The sequence below is a fragment of the Lissotriton vulgaris genome, chromosome 12 (genome assembly GCF_964263255.1).
Source record: "Lissotriton vulgaris chromosome 12, aLisVul1.2, whole genome shotgun sequence".
Taxonomy (NCBI): domain Eukaryota; kingdom Metazoa; phylum Chordata; class Amphibia; order Caudata; family Salamandridae; genus Lissotriton; species Lissotriton vulgaris.
The window spans coordinates 787,602,216-787,618,832 of NC_141700.1; the positions used below are offsets into that span (position 1 = coordinate 787,602,216).

The following is a 16,617-nucleotide window of genomic DNA, read 5'->3' on the forward strand; positions in this document are numbered from 1 at the left end:
TTTGTTAACATTTGTGCATGAGTGTATTGGCTTTGGCGCATGCGCTTATTCTTTTGCGCCCGTGTTTTATATGTTGTCCTTCCAAGTTGTGTCTTTCTCTTTGCCATTGTTGCTTAGCCGTGTATTTGTTGTAAACATTCCACTGTTAATGATTGTTTTGCTGTTTGACGTTGTTTCATAAAGGTTCAATCAATCAATCAATCAACGACATTTATAGAGCGCACTACTTACCCGTAGGGTATCAAGGCGCTAAGGGGGGGAGGGGGGGTGGGGTTGCCGTTACTGCTCGAACAGCCAGGTCTTGAGCTTCTTCCTGAAGGAGAGGTGGTCTAGGGTCAGGCGCAGGTCGGTCGGGAGGGAGTTCCAGGTCTTGGCGGCCAGGTAGGAGAAGGACCTTCCTCCTGTTGTCGCTCTACGGATGCGTGGGACGGCGGCGAGGGCGTGGCTGGCTGATCGGAGGTTGCGTTTGGGAGCGTAGAAGTTGATTCGGTTGTTGAGGTAGCTTGGGCCTTGATCGTGAAGGGCTTTGTGTGCGTGGGTGAGGAGACGGAAGGTGATTCTTTTGTTGACGGGGAGCCAATGCAGGTCTCTCAGGTGTCCGGAGATGTGGCTGTTACGTGGGATGTCGAGGATGAGTCTGGCTGAGGCGTTCTGGATCCGCTGAAGTCTCTTTTGGAGCTTGGCGGTGGTTCCGGCGTAGAGGGCGTTGCCGTAGTCCAGTCGGCTGGTGACGAGGGCCTGGGTGACGGTCTTCCTGGTCTCCGTGGGGATCCACCAGAAGATCTTCCGTAGCATGCGCAGGATGTTGAAGCACGCCGAGGAGACGGCGTTGACTTGCTTGGTCATGGAGAGTGAGGAGTCCAGGATGTAGCCCAGGTTGCGTGCGTGGTTAGTCGGTTTGGGTGCGGTGCCCAGGGCGGGGGGCCACCAGGAGTCGTCCCAGGCGGTGGGCGTGGAGCCCAGGATGAGGACCTCCGTCTTGTCTGAGTTCAGTTTCAGGCGGCTGGTCGTCATCCACTCGGCTACCTCCTTCATCCCTTCGTGCAGGTTGGCTCTGGCGCCGGCGGGGTCGTTGGTCAGGGAGAGGATCAGCTGGGTGTCGTCGGCGTAGGAGATTATGTTGAGGTTGTGTTGGCGTGCGATGGCCGCGAGGGGGCTCATGTAGACGTTGAAGAGGGTAGGGCTCAACGAGGATCCTTGAGGGACGCCGCAGATGACTTCGGTGGCTTCTGACTTGTACGGTGGTAGGCGGACTCTCTGTGTTCTTCCGTCGAGGAAGGAGACGATCCATTCCAGCGCCTTCTCCTGGATTCCGACGTTGCTGAGGCGTTGCACTAGGGTGCGGTGGCAGACAGTGTTGAAGGCCGCGGAGAGGTCTAGGAGGATGAGGGCCGCTGTTTCTCCAGGGCTCGAATGTCGTCGGTGGCGGCGATGAGGGCGGTCTCGGTGCTGTGGTTGGCTCGGAAGCCGGACTGCGAGGGGTCGAGGGATCCGTTCGTCTCGAGGAAGGCGGCCAGCTGTTTGTTGACGATCTTCTCGCAGACTTTGGCTGGAAACGGGAGGAGCGAGATTGGGCGGTAATTCTTGAGTTCGGTGGGGTCTGCTGTAGGTTTCTTGAGAAGAGAGCTGAGTTCGGCGTGCTTCCAGCTCTCGGGGAAGGTGGCGGTGTCGAAGGAGGTGTTGATGATGTCCCGCAGGTGGGGTGCGATGACAGCGTCGGCCTTGTTGAAGACGTGGTGAGGGCAGGGGTCGGTCGGAGATCCGGAGTGGACGGAGTTCATCATGCGGACGGTGTCTTCGGTGCTGATCGGAGTCCAGGCTCGGAGGGCGGCGGTGGGCGGCGTAGCTGTGGTCGTGGCGTGCGTCGGTTGGGTGCTGAAGCTGTTGTGTATGTCCGCGATCTTGTTGTGGAAGTAGGAGGCGAGGGAGTTGCAGAGATCTTGCGAGGGGGTGATGTCGTGGATTCCCCCTGCAATAATGTATGTAGCAGGCAGCGTTGTGGCACGTTAGTTAGACATGTGTGTGCAGATACTGTGTGTACCTCTGAGTAAGAATTATTTTCAGCTGTCTGTAGTGTGTATTTAGTCTGAGTAAGAATTATTTTCAGGTGTCTGTAGTGTGTATTTACTCCAGTTAAGTTGTTAATGGTGTGTGAAAGTGCAGTCCTTAGTAAATGCAGTGTCCCCGTATGGACTTCCGGCTCCAGTTTCCTTTGATGTTGTACTTGCGATGTCAAATCGTTGATTTACACAGTTCAGTGATTTACAGAGTCGAGTGTGTGACAGTGTGCGGTATAGAGTCAGTGCGTGTGTGAAAGTGCAGTCCGTGTTAAGTTTAGTGTGTCAGCAGTGCCGCAAAGTGGAGTAGGCCGCTGCCTGAGCCCAGTTGATGTTAGCAGCCGCTGGTTTAATGAGCAAGTTGAGTGACAGCGAGTATGAGAGGCTGCAGTAATTGTCCCCGCAGACATGCTCGTTCACGTGTTCCGTCGCTTGAGGCCCAGCTGCAGCCCTGGTTGATGTTAGCAGGCGCGTGTAATTTAATTTAATGAGAGAGTTGAGTGACAGCGCGCAGGAGAGGCTGCAGTAATTGTCCCCGCAGACAGGCTCAGTCGCGTGTGCCCCCGCTTGAAGCCCAGCGGCGAACGTATAACAATTAGAATTGTGTGAGCCTTGAAAGTTTTTCCCCGCTCTTATTATTTGTTTAGGACCCACACCGACGGTCTTCGGCACGAGTGTTTTTGATACGCACCCAGGGCAAGGCACACACTGCATTCGTCCCCAGTATGTGTGAGACAACGGGCAGTCCCCCAAGGGAGTCGAGCGAACCGTTACTTACCACGCCTCCAGGTGAATGCAGACGCCCATTGAAGGCATACGCCCAGGTGCGCGATTGGTATCCTATTTTTAGAATGTGTTGAGATTGGTGGCTGCCGATTGCCGCGCACATTGTGTACGCCCCTTGCTCCCATGCAATCCGCAATTGCCTTGCCCACTGTCGTTTGTGACGCCCATTGATGCTGTGGAATTGCGTAATTGATGCGCCTCCAGCTGAACGCAGATGCCCATTGAACGCTCTTGCTCCTGTGCATTTTTTGGTCGCTGTGTGTAAATTAATTTATGCACCAAGTTGAGTGACAGCGCGCCGGAGACGCTGCAGTAATTTCCCCCGCAGACACGCTCATTTACGTGTGGTCTCGCTTGAGGCCCGGCGCAAGCTGCGAATGTGAGCCTTGTATTATTTTTCCGATATGATTACTTTGTATGTACGACCACCATGGCATGAAGGGTGGAACGTAGCACACGCCCCTAGCATTTGTCACGCCTCCAGCAGACGCCCTGACCCCAGCACACACCCACAGCACACAATATGATTATTTTGTATGTACAACCCACATGGCATGAAGGGCGGAACGTAGCACACGCCCCCAGTGTTTGTCACGCCCCCAGCCTTTTGTCACGCCCACAGCACATGACCACAGCACAACGCAGACACGCCCACAAGGGACTACTTTGCTGGCACGGTTCTCTTACCTTTTAAATGTATATGGTGGGCGTCTGCATAGCCTATGTCCTTCTGCTGCAACTGCCCTTTCCAATGCTGTATTGGGTGTTGTGATTGGTGCTGTGGTTCCTGAGATTACCCGCCTCAAAGGTTTGGGCTGTCTCTTTATAATATTAGTATGGATGGGAGCCTGCAATCCCTATATAAAATCTTGTCTCTAATATCCTTATTACAGTCGAGCACTGACATCTCTAGTCCCCTGTAATAAAGAAATGGCAGAGCTAGTCACCTGTAATACATTATTACAGTTGAGTAGTGATGTCACAATGCCTGCTACCAGAGCCAGTGATCTGATTGGCAGAGGAGAACACAGGAGCATGAGCTGTGATTGGCTGGCAGCAACATGAAGAGAAATGTTGCAGCTGCCATTTCAGGACACGTGCCCTGAAAATTTAAATAAAGTAAGGCATAAGGGATAAGGGTGAGGATACCCTGACCCCCTGGTCCTTGTGGGGGGGGGGGGTTCCCGAAGTATGGATGGTTGGTCTGCGGCTAATCCAAGCCGCACAATTCCGAAGGCTGTGTTCAGAGGACAGTTGCCTGCCCATGGGGCGGTTGGTCAAAGGCCTTGCCCAGTGGGTGTGCCCACCTGCAGGGGTTTGCCCCAGTCCAGGACCTGAGGCTAACCCCACCCTCCGCACAGCCAAAAGCCATACGTGGTGAGTATTTGGCTGCCCAGAGGGGATGGGCACAGTGCCTGGCAGCAGGCATAGTTACGCATGGTAATAGATTTCACTTTACATTAAAAACCCTAGAAATATACTGGAAAAAAAACACTAAGGTTAAAGTGACGTTACAGTTAGGTAAGGTAATACTATCTTAATTGGCATTAAAAAAACTCAGAAATTCACTATTAAAAAGGTTAGAGTGACTTCATAACATGCCATTTGTAACCCACAAAAACACTGAAATGCACCAGTGGTAATTATTACAAGTAACTATAAATGCTCATGAGCTCACAGATTACATCACTCATGACATCTGAAATTGCATCATGTACCAGTGCCTGTAAATTAAATGCTACTACTGGGCTGCAGTACTCGTTGTGCCACCCATTAAAGTAGCCTTATATAAGATGCTTCAGGCCTGCCTCTACATTCTTTAGTGTAATTTTAAACTACCATTTAGACCTGACAGAATAAATCTTTTGCCGGCCCTAAACCTTTCTTTTTATTACTTATAAGTCACCATTAAGTTAGGCTGTAGAGGCTTCCAGGGCATGGTGCATGCTATTTAAAAGTAGGACATGTGCATTCAAGTTTTACATGTCCTGACAGTGAAAAACATCTAAAGATGGATTTCACTGTAGCAAGGGTACCTTTCCTATAAACTAATGCTGGGTTACCTTATTACACTTAATAAGGGATAACTTCAATTTTGGAGCAGAAAGAGATATACGGCTTCCACTGATCTGAATTCTAATTTAAAATACTTTTTAATGGTAAAATTGGACTTTAAGTTACTATTCTGAAAATGCTACTATTAGGAAGTTGCAAAAACAACAGCTGATGGACAGAGGGCAGAACAATGGCATACATTCACCCCAGTACAGAGATCTGGGCCTAAATATATCGTTTTTTTGCACTCCACACCACCCCAGTTCAGACATGGCCATATGCAAATCAGCCTTGACCCTGTGCCTCATGGGAACAGTCCAGCTCGAACTGCCAAGCCATGTCTTTCCTGGACCGGAATCAAGCATCCTAGGACCAGTTTCTGGCTATCAGCCATCTTCAGCCAGGATAGCTTGACTTCAGTGGTGTGGAGAGCATGGGACTCACGTCTAAACATACCCATCCCACTTGAGGTGACAAATGCATTTTGCCCATGTTGTGGCTAGTGAATCACGGTGGGGGTGCCTTCGGTCACCCTGCTCCCTAAATCGCGATTCACAGCTGGCATTTTAAGTGCCTTGTAAACCTCGCTCTGGTCAAAGGGAGGAGGAAAAAGTTACTACGTTAAGGAAAAGTGCATGGGGCTGCCTTAATAAATCAACTTGTCCCACAAGATGCACAGCAAAACCATCTAGATCACAAACGCCTGTTGTGCACCCAAAAGCTGGGCCCTCTGCCCTCCTCCCGGGATCCAGTGGCGTAATGAATCTTGAGGGGGGCCCCCCTGCAGGATACGTGAAGGGGTCCCCTCCAGACTCAATCTAGAGCTCCCCAGCAGAAGTGCTGTGCTGACGGGGCCCCCTGGAGGGTGAGGGCCCCCCGCACCGCGGGGGCTGCAGGGACCTGTGTTACGCCCCTGCCGGGATCCCATTAGCACCCCGGTGATTCGAGTGAATCAGTGGAGAGTCTTACCTGCCCAAGCTTGGAGCAGGCATAGCACTTGAAAGATGCACAGCGCTTCAAAGATCTGCCGTGCCATGGCTTCAGGGGCTGATGACTGCTAGATCCATGTCGCGCTTAGTTCACCTGCCAAGTGCTCCTCTGACTATCTCTTCAGTGCAGCCAGACTCGTACATTGCATAATGTCACAGCAGTGAGCAGCCAGGCTCCTTCTGCATTGAATGACGTCACAGACGTGAGCGGACAGACTCTTGTTACTCTGACAAGATTTCACAGCAGGGGGGGCAGAAAAAACTTGTCGTACATTGCATAACATCGCAGCAGTGAACAACCAGACTCCTGGTACACTGGCACGATATCACGATGAAAATGTGTTTTGCCAAAAAGTATGGCCAATTCAGACTGTGGCTGGGGCAGTGTACCCACGCTGGGAGCTGAAGGAGTTAGGTGCTCAGCCTCGGCTGTGCAACGTGTGCCTGATGATGACGGAGTACAGCCCGAGTGGCTCCTGGAAGTAAACTGAGCCAAATACTGCTGCTTCCATGCCTTGCCCGAGTCATCTGCTGTGTACAAGCTGTGGCACTTGGTTACCTGTGTTATAATTAGGCTCAGAATTCACCACAAAACCAGTGAAATTCAGCAATTATACTTACCTGAGCTAACTATAACTTACGCCCCATCCGCTGCGGCAGAGCAGAGTTTACCAGCGCACACCACAGCACAGGCAACAAAGTGCCAAGGAGTGAGCCAGGAGTCACATTTGCAGAGTGGTGGATAAAGGGGGTGTGGCCTCCAATGACCTCTCAGCAGTCCCACTGTAAGGGACTTACTGGAGGTAACAGGAGGGCTTCTTGACCCCCAAGGACCTTCAGCATCCAAGGGGACTTTGTCTTCCAACCAGTAGTGTGCAAGGAGACATGTTTGCAGAGTAGTGGAGAAAGGGCTGTGGCCTCCAAAGACCTCTCAACAATCTCACTGTAAGGGATTAACTGGAGGTAACAGGAGGGCTTCTTGACCCCCAAGGACCTTCAGCATCCAATGGGGACTGTATGCCCCAACCAGTAGTGTGTTAGGAGGCACGTTTGCAGAGTGGTGCAGAAAGGGCTGTGGCCTCCAAAGACCTCTCAGCAATCCCACTGTAAGGGATTAACTGGAGGTAACAGGAGGGCTTCTTGGCCCCCAAGGACTCTCAGCAGCCAAGGGAACTTCATCCCCAACCAGTAGTGCACCAAGAGGTGCGTTTGCAGAGTAGTGCAATCCCGCTGTGTGGGGCTTACTGGAGGTAAAAAGGGGGCTTGTTGGCCCCCAAGCACCATCAGCATGCAAGGGGACTTTGTCTTCCAACCAGTAGTGTGCAAGGAGACATGTTTGCAGAGTAGTGGAGAATGGGGCGTGGTCTCTGAAGACTTCTCTTCAATCCCGCTGTGTGAGACTTACTGGAGGTAACAGGAGGGCTTCTAGGCCCCCAAGGATCTTCAGCAACCAAAGGGGCTTCATCCCTCAACCAGTACAGTGCCTGGAGGCTCATTTGAGAGTGGTGGTGAAAGGGGGTGGGGCATTCGGCAAAATGCCAGGTGGCTTTTTAAAATAAATGGTTTTATTAAAGAAGGGGGGCCGTGTGGCCTCCCCCTTCCCGGGCTGATTTCGGCCCCGGGGCCCCTATCCTCCTGGGCCCAACCTTTTTTTAATTATTATTAAGGAATGGGGGCCATGCAGTCTCCCTCCCAGGCCGATTTTGTGGCCCCGGGGATCCCATCCCCCCGGGACTGGCCTCTATTCTGAGTCCCCTGCTCCCACCCAGGGCACCCAGTTACTGTTGTTAGGGACTGTGGGGGAACCCTCAAGCCACTGTGATCCCTGTCAGCTTCCCACCGCCTGTGGGTGCCGCCATTGCTTTCACAGCGAGGGAGCTGCTAAACATGCAGATATATCTAATGCTCTTGCATGCTCGAAGTGGAGCCTTTGTTGTGGCTTGGCAGGAGTGGTAAAGCTCCTGCCAAGCCCCAGCAAAGAGCTATGTCCTGGGGGTGGCCATCCCGGGACAAGGAAGGAGCCAGTCCGGGGGGGTGCTGGTTCCTAGGGCCATTATTTGCTCAAGGAGGGGGGCCGCGAGCCCCTTCCTTTCTTGGAATAGCCCTGGGAAGGGAGTGGTCACCAGTGGCCCCCGCATTACATTTAATAAAAGCCCTGGAGGCTGTGAGGGGGTGTCCGTGCACCCCCACATTTATTTAAGGAATAGCCAGTGATGTTGTGGTCCCCGGGACTGGGTGTCTGAGAGGCCCCCCATTTAAATTGTAAATATGCCCCGGGGAGGTGGTGGTCCCCGGGGCAGGGGAGGAGATACTGGCTTTCCCCACAGTCAGAAACAAGCCCTGGTTAGGTGGTGGTCTCCGGGGAATTAATAAGCCCCAGGAGGGGGGGGGCCCAAGTGTCCCCCTCTTTTTTTGTATCAAAATGCCCCCGGACCTGGCCCATCCAGGGGCCGATTAGTAACAAAGCGCAGAAGCCCAAGCTTCTTTTTGAGCCCTGCGGGGTCCCTGTGGGACCCCACCAAGAGGTTTAGGGGTCAGGGTATGTCTACCCTGTCCCCTTTTCTTTTATTTTAATGTTTCTTTGGGGACTCAGCTCAAGCCGAGTCCCAAGATGGCTGACAACAATTCCTGGTTAGAAGTGTTGGCAGCCAATCAGATCTCAGCACGAGATCGGGAGGTGTCACAGATCCTCAGGGTCCTTACATTTACAACTGGAGATTTGTTTAAATAACTCCACAACTACTGAACACCAATTTACCAAAAGGTCGTTTTTTGGACCAAAAACTACCTTCTTCCCAATTTGGGCGTAAGTCCTTTCAGCAGTTCAGGCTGTAGCTGTGTCTAGAGTTTACCTTTAGAAAGTAACATGGTTAAAAAAGAGCTTTGGAATCCAGCCTTTTCACAGCTCCACTTGATGGATCACGATGCCAAAGTTATTTACGAATGAAAAAATGCTCTTCCGATGGAAACTACATCCTAACTATAAACTCTAACTACCTTCTGGCAACTGCCAGTAGGTAGTATATATTTGTATTGCTTTTTGTTTCCAATTTGCACTGACTGCACTTTTCACTTTATATAAATGAAAACAAGTTTGAGGGTGATCTGTGCTATGGGGACCGAGAAATAGGTGTGCAAAAAAAGGTGTGTGTAATGTTAATTCCCGTAGGAACGGGCTGTCGAACCTACAGTCCGAACCGCTGGACGGAATTACACCAAATTTGTCAGAAAGGTAGATGTTGTTATGCAGATTGTGCTTTTTGCTACTTGGCAACTACGTTCAGTAGTTTTTGTGAAATTAAGTCTGAACAATATAGTAATATCTCTGGCTGTGGATTTTTTGCAGCTGATTCGCTGTGATCACAGTTAAACAGGACGAGTTTGAGGTAGGTCGTGAATGAGCGCACCAGCAGGAATTCTCTGATCGGTGGGACGAAACCTGAACAGAAAGTTGCAGCGGTTTCACTATATCGCGGGTACATCCTGATGTGTTTGAGGTAACTCGCAAAAGCGCACCAGCAGGAATACCCTGATTTGCTGGACGCAAAATGAATAGAAAGTTGTAGCCTCCATTTTATTTTATGGGTGCAGTTCCCGGGGCTGAAAATTTGTGTCAAAGCTAAGATAAAGGGTCAGGGTGGTGATACTCTGACCCCATGTTTGAGGAATGAGGTATTAGTGACACAAGTTATGTGTCCAAAAGAGATTTTTTTAATCATGAGTGATGTGTCTTTACGGTCAGCGCCGCCCCCCTGTTTAATATCGCGGGGACATTGCAACTATCATGATTTCTTTGCGAATATTGGTGGATATATAAAACAAAAAGTATCTATATCTATATATACACCCTTGCTGGTCACAGAATCATGTGTGCACTCACAAACTTACTCAAACACTTATACACCCATTCACATTCTTATACATTCAGTCACATACCCACTCAGATACTCATGCACCCAGTCACATACTCATTCAGGTACTCATGCACCCACTTACAGACTTGCTCGGAGATTGATGCACCCATGTACAGACCCGCTCAGAGAGTCATGCACCTACTTAGAGACCCACTCATGGACTTATGCGCACAGTGTCATACCAACTTAGAGACTCTTACACCCACTCACAGATGCACCTGGCACCCATGCACTCACTCACAGGTTCACTCAGCTACTCATTCACCCGCTTACAGACTCACTCGTAGAGTCATGCACCCATGTACTGTCCCAGTCGGAGATTTATGCACTCACTTACTCACACACTCACATATGTACTTAAAGACAACAGAGGTACTTATACACCCACTGTGGACCCAGTAAGACACTCATACACCTACTCACAGATCGACTCACCTACTCATACACACACTCACATACCCATACAGTCACTCACACACTCAGTCATATACTCAGAGACTCACACACCCACTTACAGATTCACTCAGATGTACATGCACCCACTCACTCACTCAAAGACTCACACATTCACTCACAGACCCACCCAGACACTTGCCCTTCCAGTCACAGACCCACTCAGACACTCATGCATTCACCCATTCACTCATCCACTCAGAGATTTATGCTCTCACTCACAGACCCATTGAGACACTCATACACTCACTCACAGATCCACTCAGACACTCACACACCCATTCACTCACACACCCACTCACTGACCCACTCAGAGACTTATGCGCCCAGTCCCTCATACACTCAGAGACTCATGCACCCACTCACAGTTGCACTCAGAGACCCACTCACTCATAGAACCACTCAGGCACTCACTCACAAACTGAGACATGAACTTAGACACTCATGTATCAAATCACAGATCCAGGCAGACATTTATATACTTACTTACAAATAAACAAAGGCACTCATGCACCTACTCACAGATTGACTGAGAGACTCATATAAAAATACCTTGAAATAAAATGATTAATGTACTTTTAAAATAAATAGATTGCAAATACAACAATAAGGGGTGAACTATGCAGATGTAATGTTCAATATCTAATTATAAAAAAGAAATACAAGGGCGTTATAATTATGAAATACATTTTTTTTGTAAAACATAGAAATTCACTGAAAAAAACAAAGGTTACAGAGATGTTACAGTTAGGAAATCAATTTTGAAAAACCATAGTTCACTGGAAAAAAACAAAGGTTACAGGGATGTTATAGTTAGAAAATGGAATTTAAAAAACCTTTGATATTCACGGAGCAAATCAAATGTTACAGGGACGTTATAGTTAGGCTGGCATTTCACTCATACTAAACCAGAGCAATTCAGCCATTATAGTTAGCTGAGCTAACTATACCTTGCGCCCCTGCAATGCCCTGCTTATGACCTCACATATTACATCACTCATGACATGGTCAGTGACATCCCTGATGATATGATGGATGACATCTCAAATTACATCATTGCGCCAAGCAGATGTGGTCTGTGCCATACAGATGTGTTCTGTGCCATGCAGATGTGGTTTGTGCCATGCGGATGTGGTCTGTGCCATGCAAGGGCTGTATCCCATGCAGGTGAGGCCTTTGACAGTGGATGCCATCTATGCCCTATGGATAGGTCTGAGCCCTACAGATGGGGTCTGTGTCTTGTTTCCTTGGTCTGTGCCGTGAGGCTAAGGTATGAGAAGTGCATCTGGTGTCTGTGCCATGCACATGAGGTGTGGACCGTTTAACAGGTCTGTCTCCTGCACCTGGTGTCTGTCTCCTGCACCTGGTGTCTGTCCCCTGCACCTGGCTTCTGTCCCCTGCACCTAGCATCTGCCCCTGCACATGGGGTGTGGGTCATATATCGGGGCTGTCTCCTGCACCTGCCCCCTGCACCTGGCGCCTTTCCCCTGCACCTGGCATCTGTCCCCTGAACCTGGCATCTGTCCCCTGCATATGGGGTGTGGGCCGTATGTCGGGTCTGTCCCCTGCACCTGGTGTCTGTCTCCTGAATCTGGCACCTGTCCTCTGTACCTGGTGTCTGTCCCCTGCACTTGGTGTCTGTCCCCTGCACCTGGTGTCTGCCCCCTGCACCTGGTGTCTGTCCCCTGCACCTGGTGTCTGTCTCTTGCACCTGGTGTCTGTCCCCTGCACATAGGGTGTGGGTCATATGTCGGGGCTGTCTCCTGCACCTGCCCCCTGCACCTGGCGCCTATCCCCTGCACCTGGCATCTGTCCCTTGAACCTGGCATCTGTCCCCTGCATATGGGGTGTGGGCCGTATGTCGGGTCTGTCCCCTGTACCTGGTGTCTGTCCCCTGCACCTGGTGTCTGTCCCCTGCACCTGGTGTCTGTCCCCTGCGCCTGGTGTCTGTCCCCTGCGCCTGGTGTCTGTCTCTTGCACCTGGTGTCTGTCGCCTGCCCATAGGGTGTGGGCTGGATGTCGGGTCTGTCCCCTGCACCTGGTGTCTGTCTCCTGTGTCTGGCACCAATTCCCTGCACCTGGCATCTGTCCACTGCACATGGGATGTTGGTCATATGTCAGGTCTGTCCCCTGCACCTGGTGTCTGTCTCCTGCATCTGGTGCCTATCCCCTGCACCTGGCATCTGTCCCACACACCTGGCATCTGTCCCCTGCCCCTGATATCTGTCCCCTGCACCTGATGTCTGTCCCCTGCACCTGATGTCTGTCCCCTGCACCTGGCATCTGTCACCTGCACATGGGGTGGGAGCCGTATATCAGGTCTGTGCGCCACGGGTTGGGTCTGTGTCTTGTTGCTTCAGCCTGTCCCCTGCACCTGGTATCTGTCCCCTGCACCTGGCGTCTGCTCCGTGCACCTGGTATCTGTCCTGTGCACCTGGTGTCTGTGCCCGGTGCAGCTGGTGTCTGTCCCCTGCACCTGGTGTCTGCACCCTGCACCTGGCATCTGTCCCGTGCACCTGGCGTCTGTCCCGTGCACCTGGCGTCTGTCCCCTGCACCTGGTGCCTGACCCCTGCATCTGGCATCTGTCTCCTGCACCTGGCATCTGTCCCCTGCACCTGGCGTCTGTCCCCTGCACCTGGCGTCTGTCCTGTGCACCTGGTATCTGTCCCCTGCACCTGGCGTCTGACCCCTGCACCTGGCGTCTGTCCTGTGTACCTGGTATCTGTCCTGTGCACCTGGTGTCTGTGCCCGGTGCAGGTGGTGTCTGTCCCCTGCACCTGGCGTCTGTCCCCTGCACCTGGTGTCTGACCCCTGCATCAGGCGTCTGTCCCCTGCACCTGGCATCTGTCCCCTGCACCTGGCGTCTGACCCCTGCACCTGGCATCTGCACCTGGCATCTGAGCCCTGCACCTAGCGTCTGTGCCATGCACCTGGCGTCTATGCCATGCACCTGACTTCTGTGCCCTGTACCTGGCATCTGACTCCTGAACCTGATGTCTGTCCCCTGCACCTGGCGTCTGACTCCTGTACCTGGCGTCTGACCCCCTGCACCTGGCGTCTGACTCCTGCACCTGGCGTTTGACCCCTACACCTGGTGTGTGACCCCTGCACCTGGCTTATGTGCCCTGCATCTGGTGTCTGCCCCTAAAAATAGAATGTGGGCTATATGTCAGGTCTGTCCCTTGCACCTGTTGTCTGGCCCTGCACCTGGTGTCTGTCCCTTGCACCTGTCATCTGTCCCCTACACCTGGCATCGGTCCCATGCACCTGGCGAATGTCCCATGCACCTGGCATCTGTCCCTTGCACCTGGCGTCTGTGCCCTGCACCTGGCGTCTGTGCCCTGCACCTGGCGTCTGTCCCCTGCACTTGGCATCTGTCCCCTGCACCTGGCATCTGTCCCATGCATCTGGCGTCTGTCCCCTGCACCTGGCATCTGTCCCACACACCTGGCATCTGTCCCCTGCACCTGATATCTGTCCCCTGCACCTGATGTCTGTCCTCTGCACCTGATGCCTGTCCCCTGCACCTGGCATCTGTCCCCTGCACATGGGGTGGGAGCGGTATATCAGGTCTGTGCCCCACGGGTTGGGTCTGTGTCTTGTTGCTTCAGCCTGTCCCCTGCACCTGGTATCTGTCCCCTGCACCTGGCGTCTGCTCCGTGCACCTGGTATCTGTCCTGTGCACCTGGTGTCTGTGCCCGGTGCAGCTGGTGTCTGTCCCCTGCACCTGGTGTCTGCACCCTGCACCTGGCATCTGTCCAGTGCACCTGGCGTCTGTCCCGTGCACCTGGCGTCTGTCCCCTGCACCTGGTGCCTGACCCCTGCATCTGGCATCTGTCTCCTGCACCTGGGCTCTGTCCCCTGCACCTGGCGTCTGTCCCCTGCACCTGGCGTCTGTCCTGTGCACCTGGTATCTGTCCCCTGCACCTGGCGTCTGACCCCTGCACCTGGTGTCTGTCCTGTGTACCTGGTATCTGTCCTGTGCACCTGGTGTCTGTGCCCGGTGCAGGGGTGTCTGTCCCCTGCACCTGGTGTCTGTCCCCTGCACCTGGTGTCTGACCCCTGCATCAGGCGTCTGTCCCCTGCACCTGGCGTCTGTCCCCTGCACCTGGCGTCTGTCCCCTGCACCTGGCGTCTGACCCCTGCACCTGGTGTCTGACCCCTGCACCTGGCATCTGGCCCCTGCACCTGGCATCTGAGCCCTGCACCTAGCGTCTGTGCCATGCACCTGGCGTCTATGCCATGCACCTGACTTCTGTGCCCTGCACCTGGCATCTGACTCCTGAACCTGATGTCTGTCCCCTGCACCTGGCGTCTGACTCCTGCACCTGGCGTCTGACTCCTGCACCTGGCGTCTGACCCCTACACCTGGTGTCTGACCCCTGCACCTGGCTTATGTGCCCTGCATCTGGTGTCTGCCCCTAAAAATAGAATGTGGGCTATATGTCAGGTCTGTCCCTTGCACCTGTTGTCTGGCCCTGCACCTGGTGTCTGTCCCTTGCACCTGTCATCTGTCCCCTACACCTGGCATCTGTCCCATGCACCTGGCGAATGTCCCATGCACCTGGCATCTGTCCCTTGCACCTGGCGTCTGTGCCCTGCACCTGGCGTCTGTGCCCTGCACCTGGCGTCTGTGCCCTGCACCTGGCGTCTGTGCCCTGCACTTGGCATCTGTCCCCTGCACCTGGCATCTGTCCCATGCATCTGGCGTCTGTCCCCTGCACCTGGCGTCTGTCCCATGCACCTGGTGTCTGTCCCCTGCACCTGGCGTCTGTCCCATGCACCTGGCATCTGTCCCATGCACCTGGTGTCTGTCATCTGCACCTGGCGTCTGTCCCATGCAACTGGCATCTGTCCCCTGCAACTGGCATCTGTCCCCTGCACCTGGTGTCTGTCCACTGCACCTGGTGTCTGTCCCCTGCACCTGGCATCTGTCCCCTGCACCTGGCATCCGTCCCCTGCACCTGGTGTCTGTCCCCTACACCTAGCATCTGACCCTTGCACCTGGTATCTGGCCCTTGCACTTGATGTCTGTCCGGTGCACCTGATGTCTGTCTGGTGCACCAGGTGTCTGTCCCCTGCACCTGGCGTCTGTCCCCAGCACCTGGCGTCTGTCCCCTGCACCTGGCGTCTGTCCCCTGCACCTGGCGTCTGTCCCCAGCATCTGGCGTCTGTGCCCTGCACCTGGCGTCTGTCCCCTGCACCTGGTGTCTGTCCCCTGCAACTGGCGTCTGTCCCAGGCACCTGTTCCCTGCACCTGGCATCTGTCCCCTGCACCTGGCATCTGTCCCATGCACCTGGCGTCTGTCCCCTGCACCTGGTGTCTGTCCCCTGCACCTGGCGTCTGTCCCATGCACCTGGCATCTGTCCCTGCACCTGGTGTGTCATCTGCACCTGGCGTCTGTCCCATGCAACTGGCATCTTCCCCTGCACCTGGCATCTGTCCCCTGCACCTGGTGTCTGTCCACTGCACCTGGTGTCTGTCCCCTGCACCAGGCGTCTGTCCCCTGCACCTGGTGCCTGTGCCCTGCACGTGTGATGTGGGCCGTATGTCGGGTGTGCAGTGCGGACCCTGGAAAGGATGGAGAGGGGGCTCTGCTCTTACTGGGGAGTGTCCTTGTAGCTGGTGCCGTCCACCCACTTCCATTCGCCGTCCACGTCTGTGAGTCCGATCCAGGTGTACCTGGGGATGGTCTTCTTCTCTACGAACTCCTACAAGAGAGGACGAGATCACTGATAGGAGGTGAAATTGCAGCCCCCCCGCCACCCCGCGAGCCGACCTCCCGCATCACCAGCACCGCTGCTGCACCCTACAGCTGCACCCTACTGCTGCCAGAGCTCCCAGCTGCACCCTACAGCTAAACCCTACTGCCGCTGCCAGACCTTATGGATGCACCCTACAGCTGCACCCTACAGCTGCCAGAGCTCCCAGCTGCCCCCTACAGCTGTACCCTACAGCTGCCAGAGCTTCCAGCTGTACCCTACAGCTGCCAGAGCTCCCAGCTGCACCCTACAGCTGTACCCTACTGCCGCTGCCAGACCTTCTGGATGCACCCCACTGCCACATCCTACAGTCAGCACTCCAGTGCCACCACCATTACCACTGCCAAAGTTTCTGACTCTACACTAATGCAGGTGCTCCGCGTGCACCCAGCACTACTCTTTTACCATATCCCCTATTAATGCACTCGTCACCCTAAACCATATCCTACAGTCAGCACTCCAACATCACACTCCACATACAAGACCCCTTTACTGTCCCCTATAGCCATCACTACTCCAGCCTACAACACACCCACAGCCAGCACTCGTACACCATACCTCAGAGCCAGCACTCATCCACCACCGCCCACAGCTAGAAA

At 53.5% G+C, this 16,617-nt stretch overlaps 1 protein-coding gene across 3 annotated transcripts in view; it reads right to left on the bottom strand.

The window, feature by feature from the left end:
* Nucleotides 1-16,617, bottom strand: part of LOC147678725 (asialoglycoprotein receptor 1-like) — a 154,457-nt gene that overhangs the window by 11,373 nt on the left and 126,467 nt on the right. For all 3 annotated transcript variants that reach the window (XM_086946181.1, XM_086946182.1, XM_086946180.1), the window contains one exon: nt 15,861-15,967. In XM_086946181.1, coding sequence (XP_086802307.1) covers nt 15,861-15,967 — 107 coding nt within the window. The remainder of the gene's footprint in view (nt 1-15,860; nt 15,968-16,617) is intronic.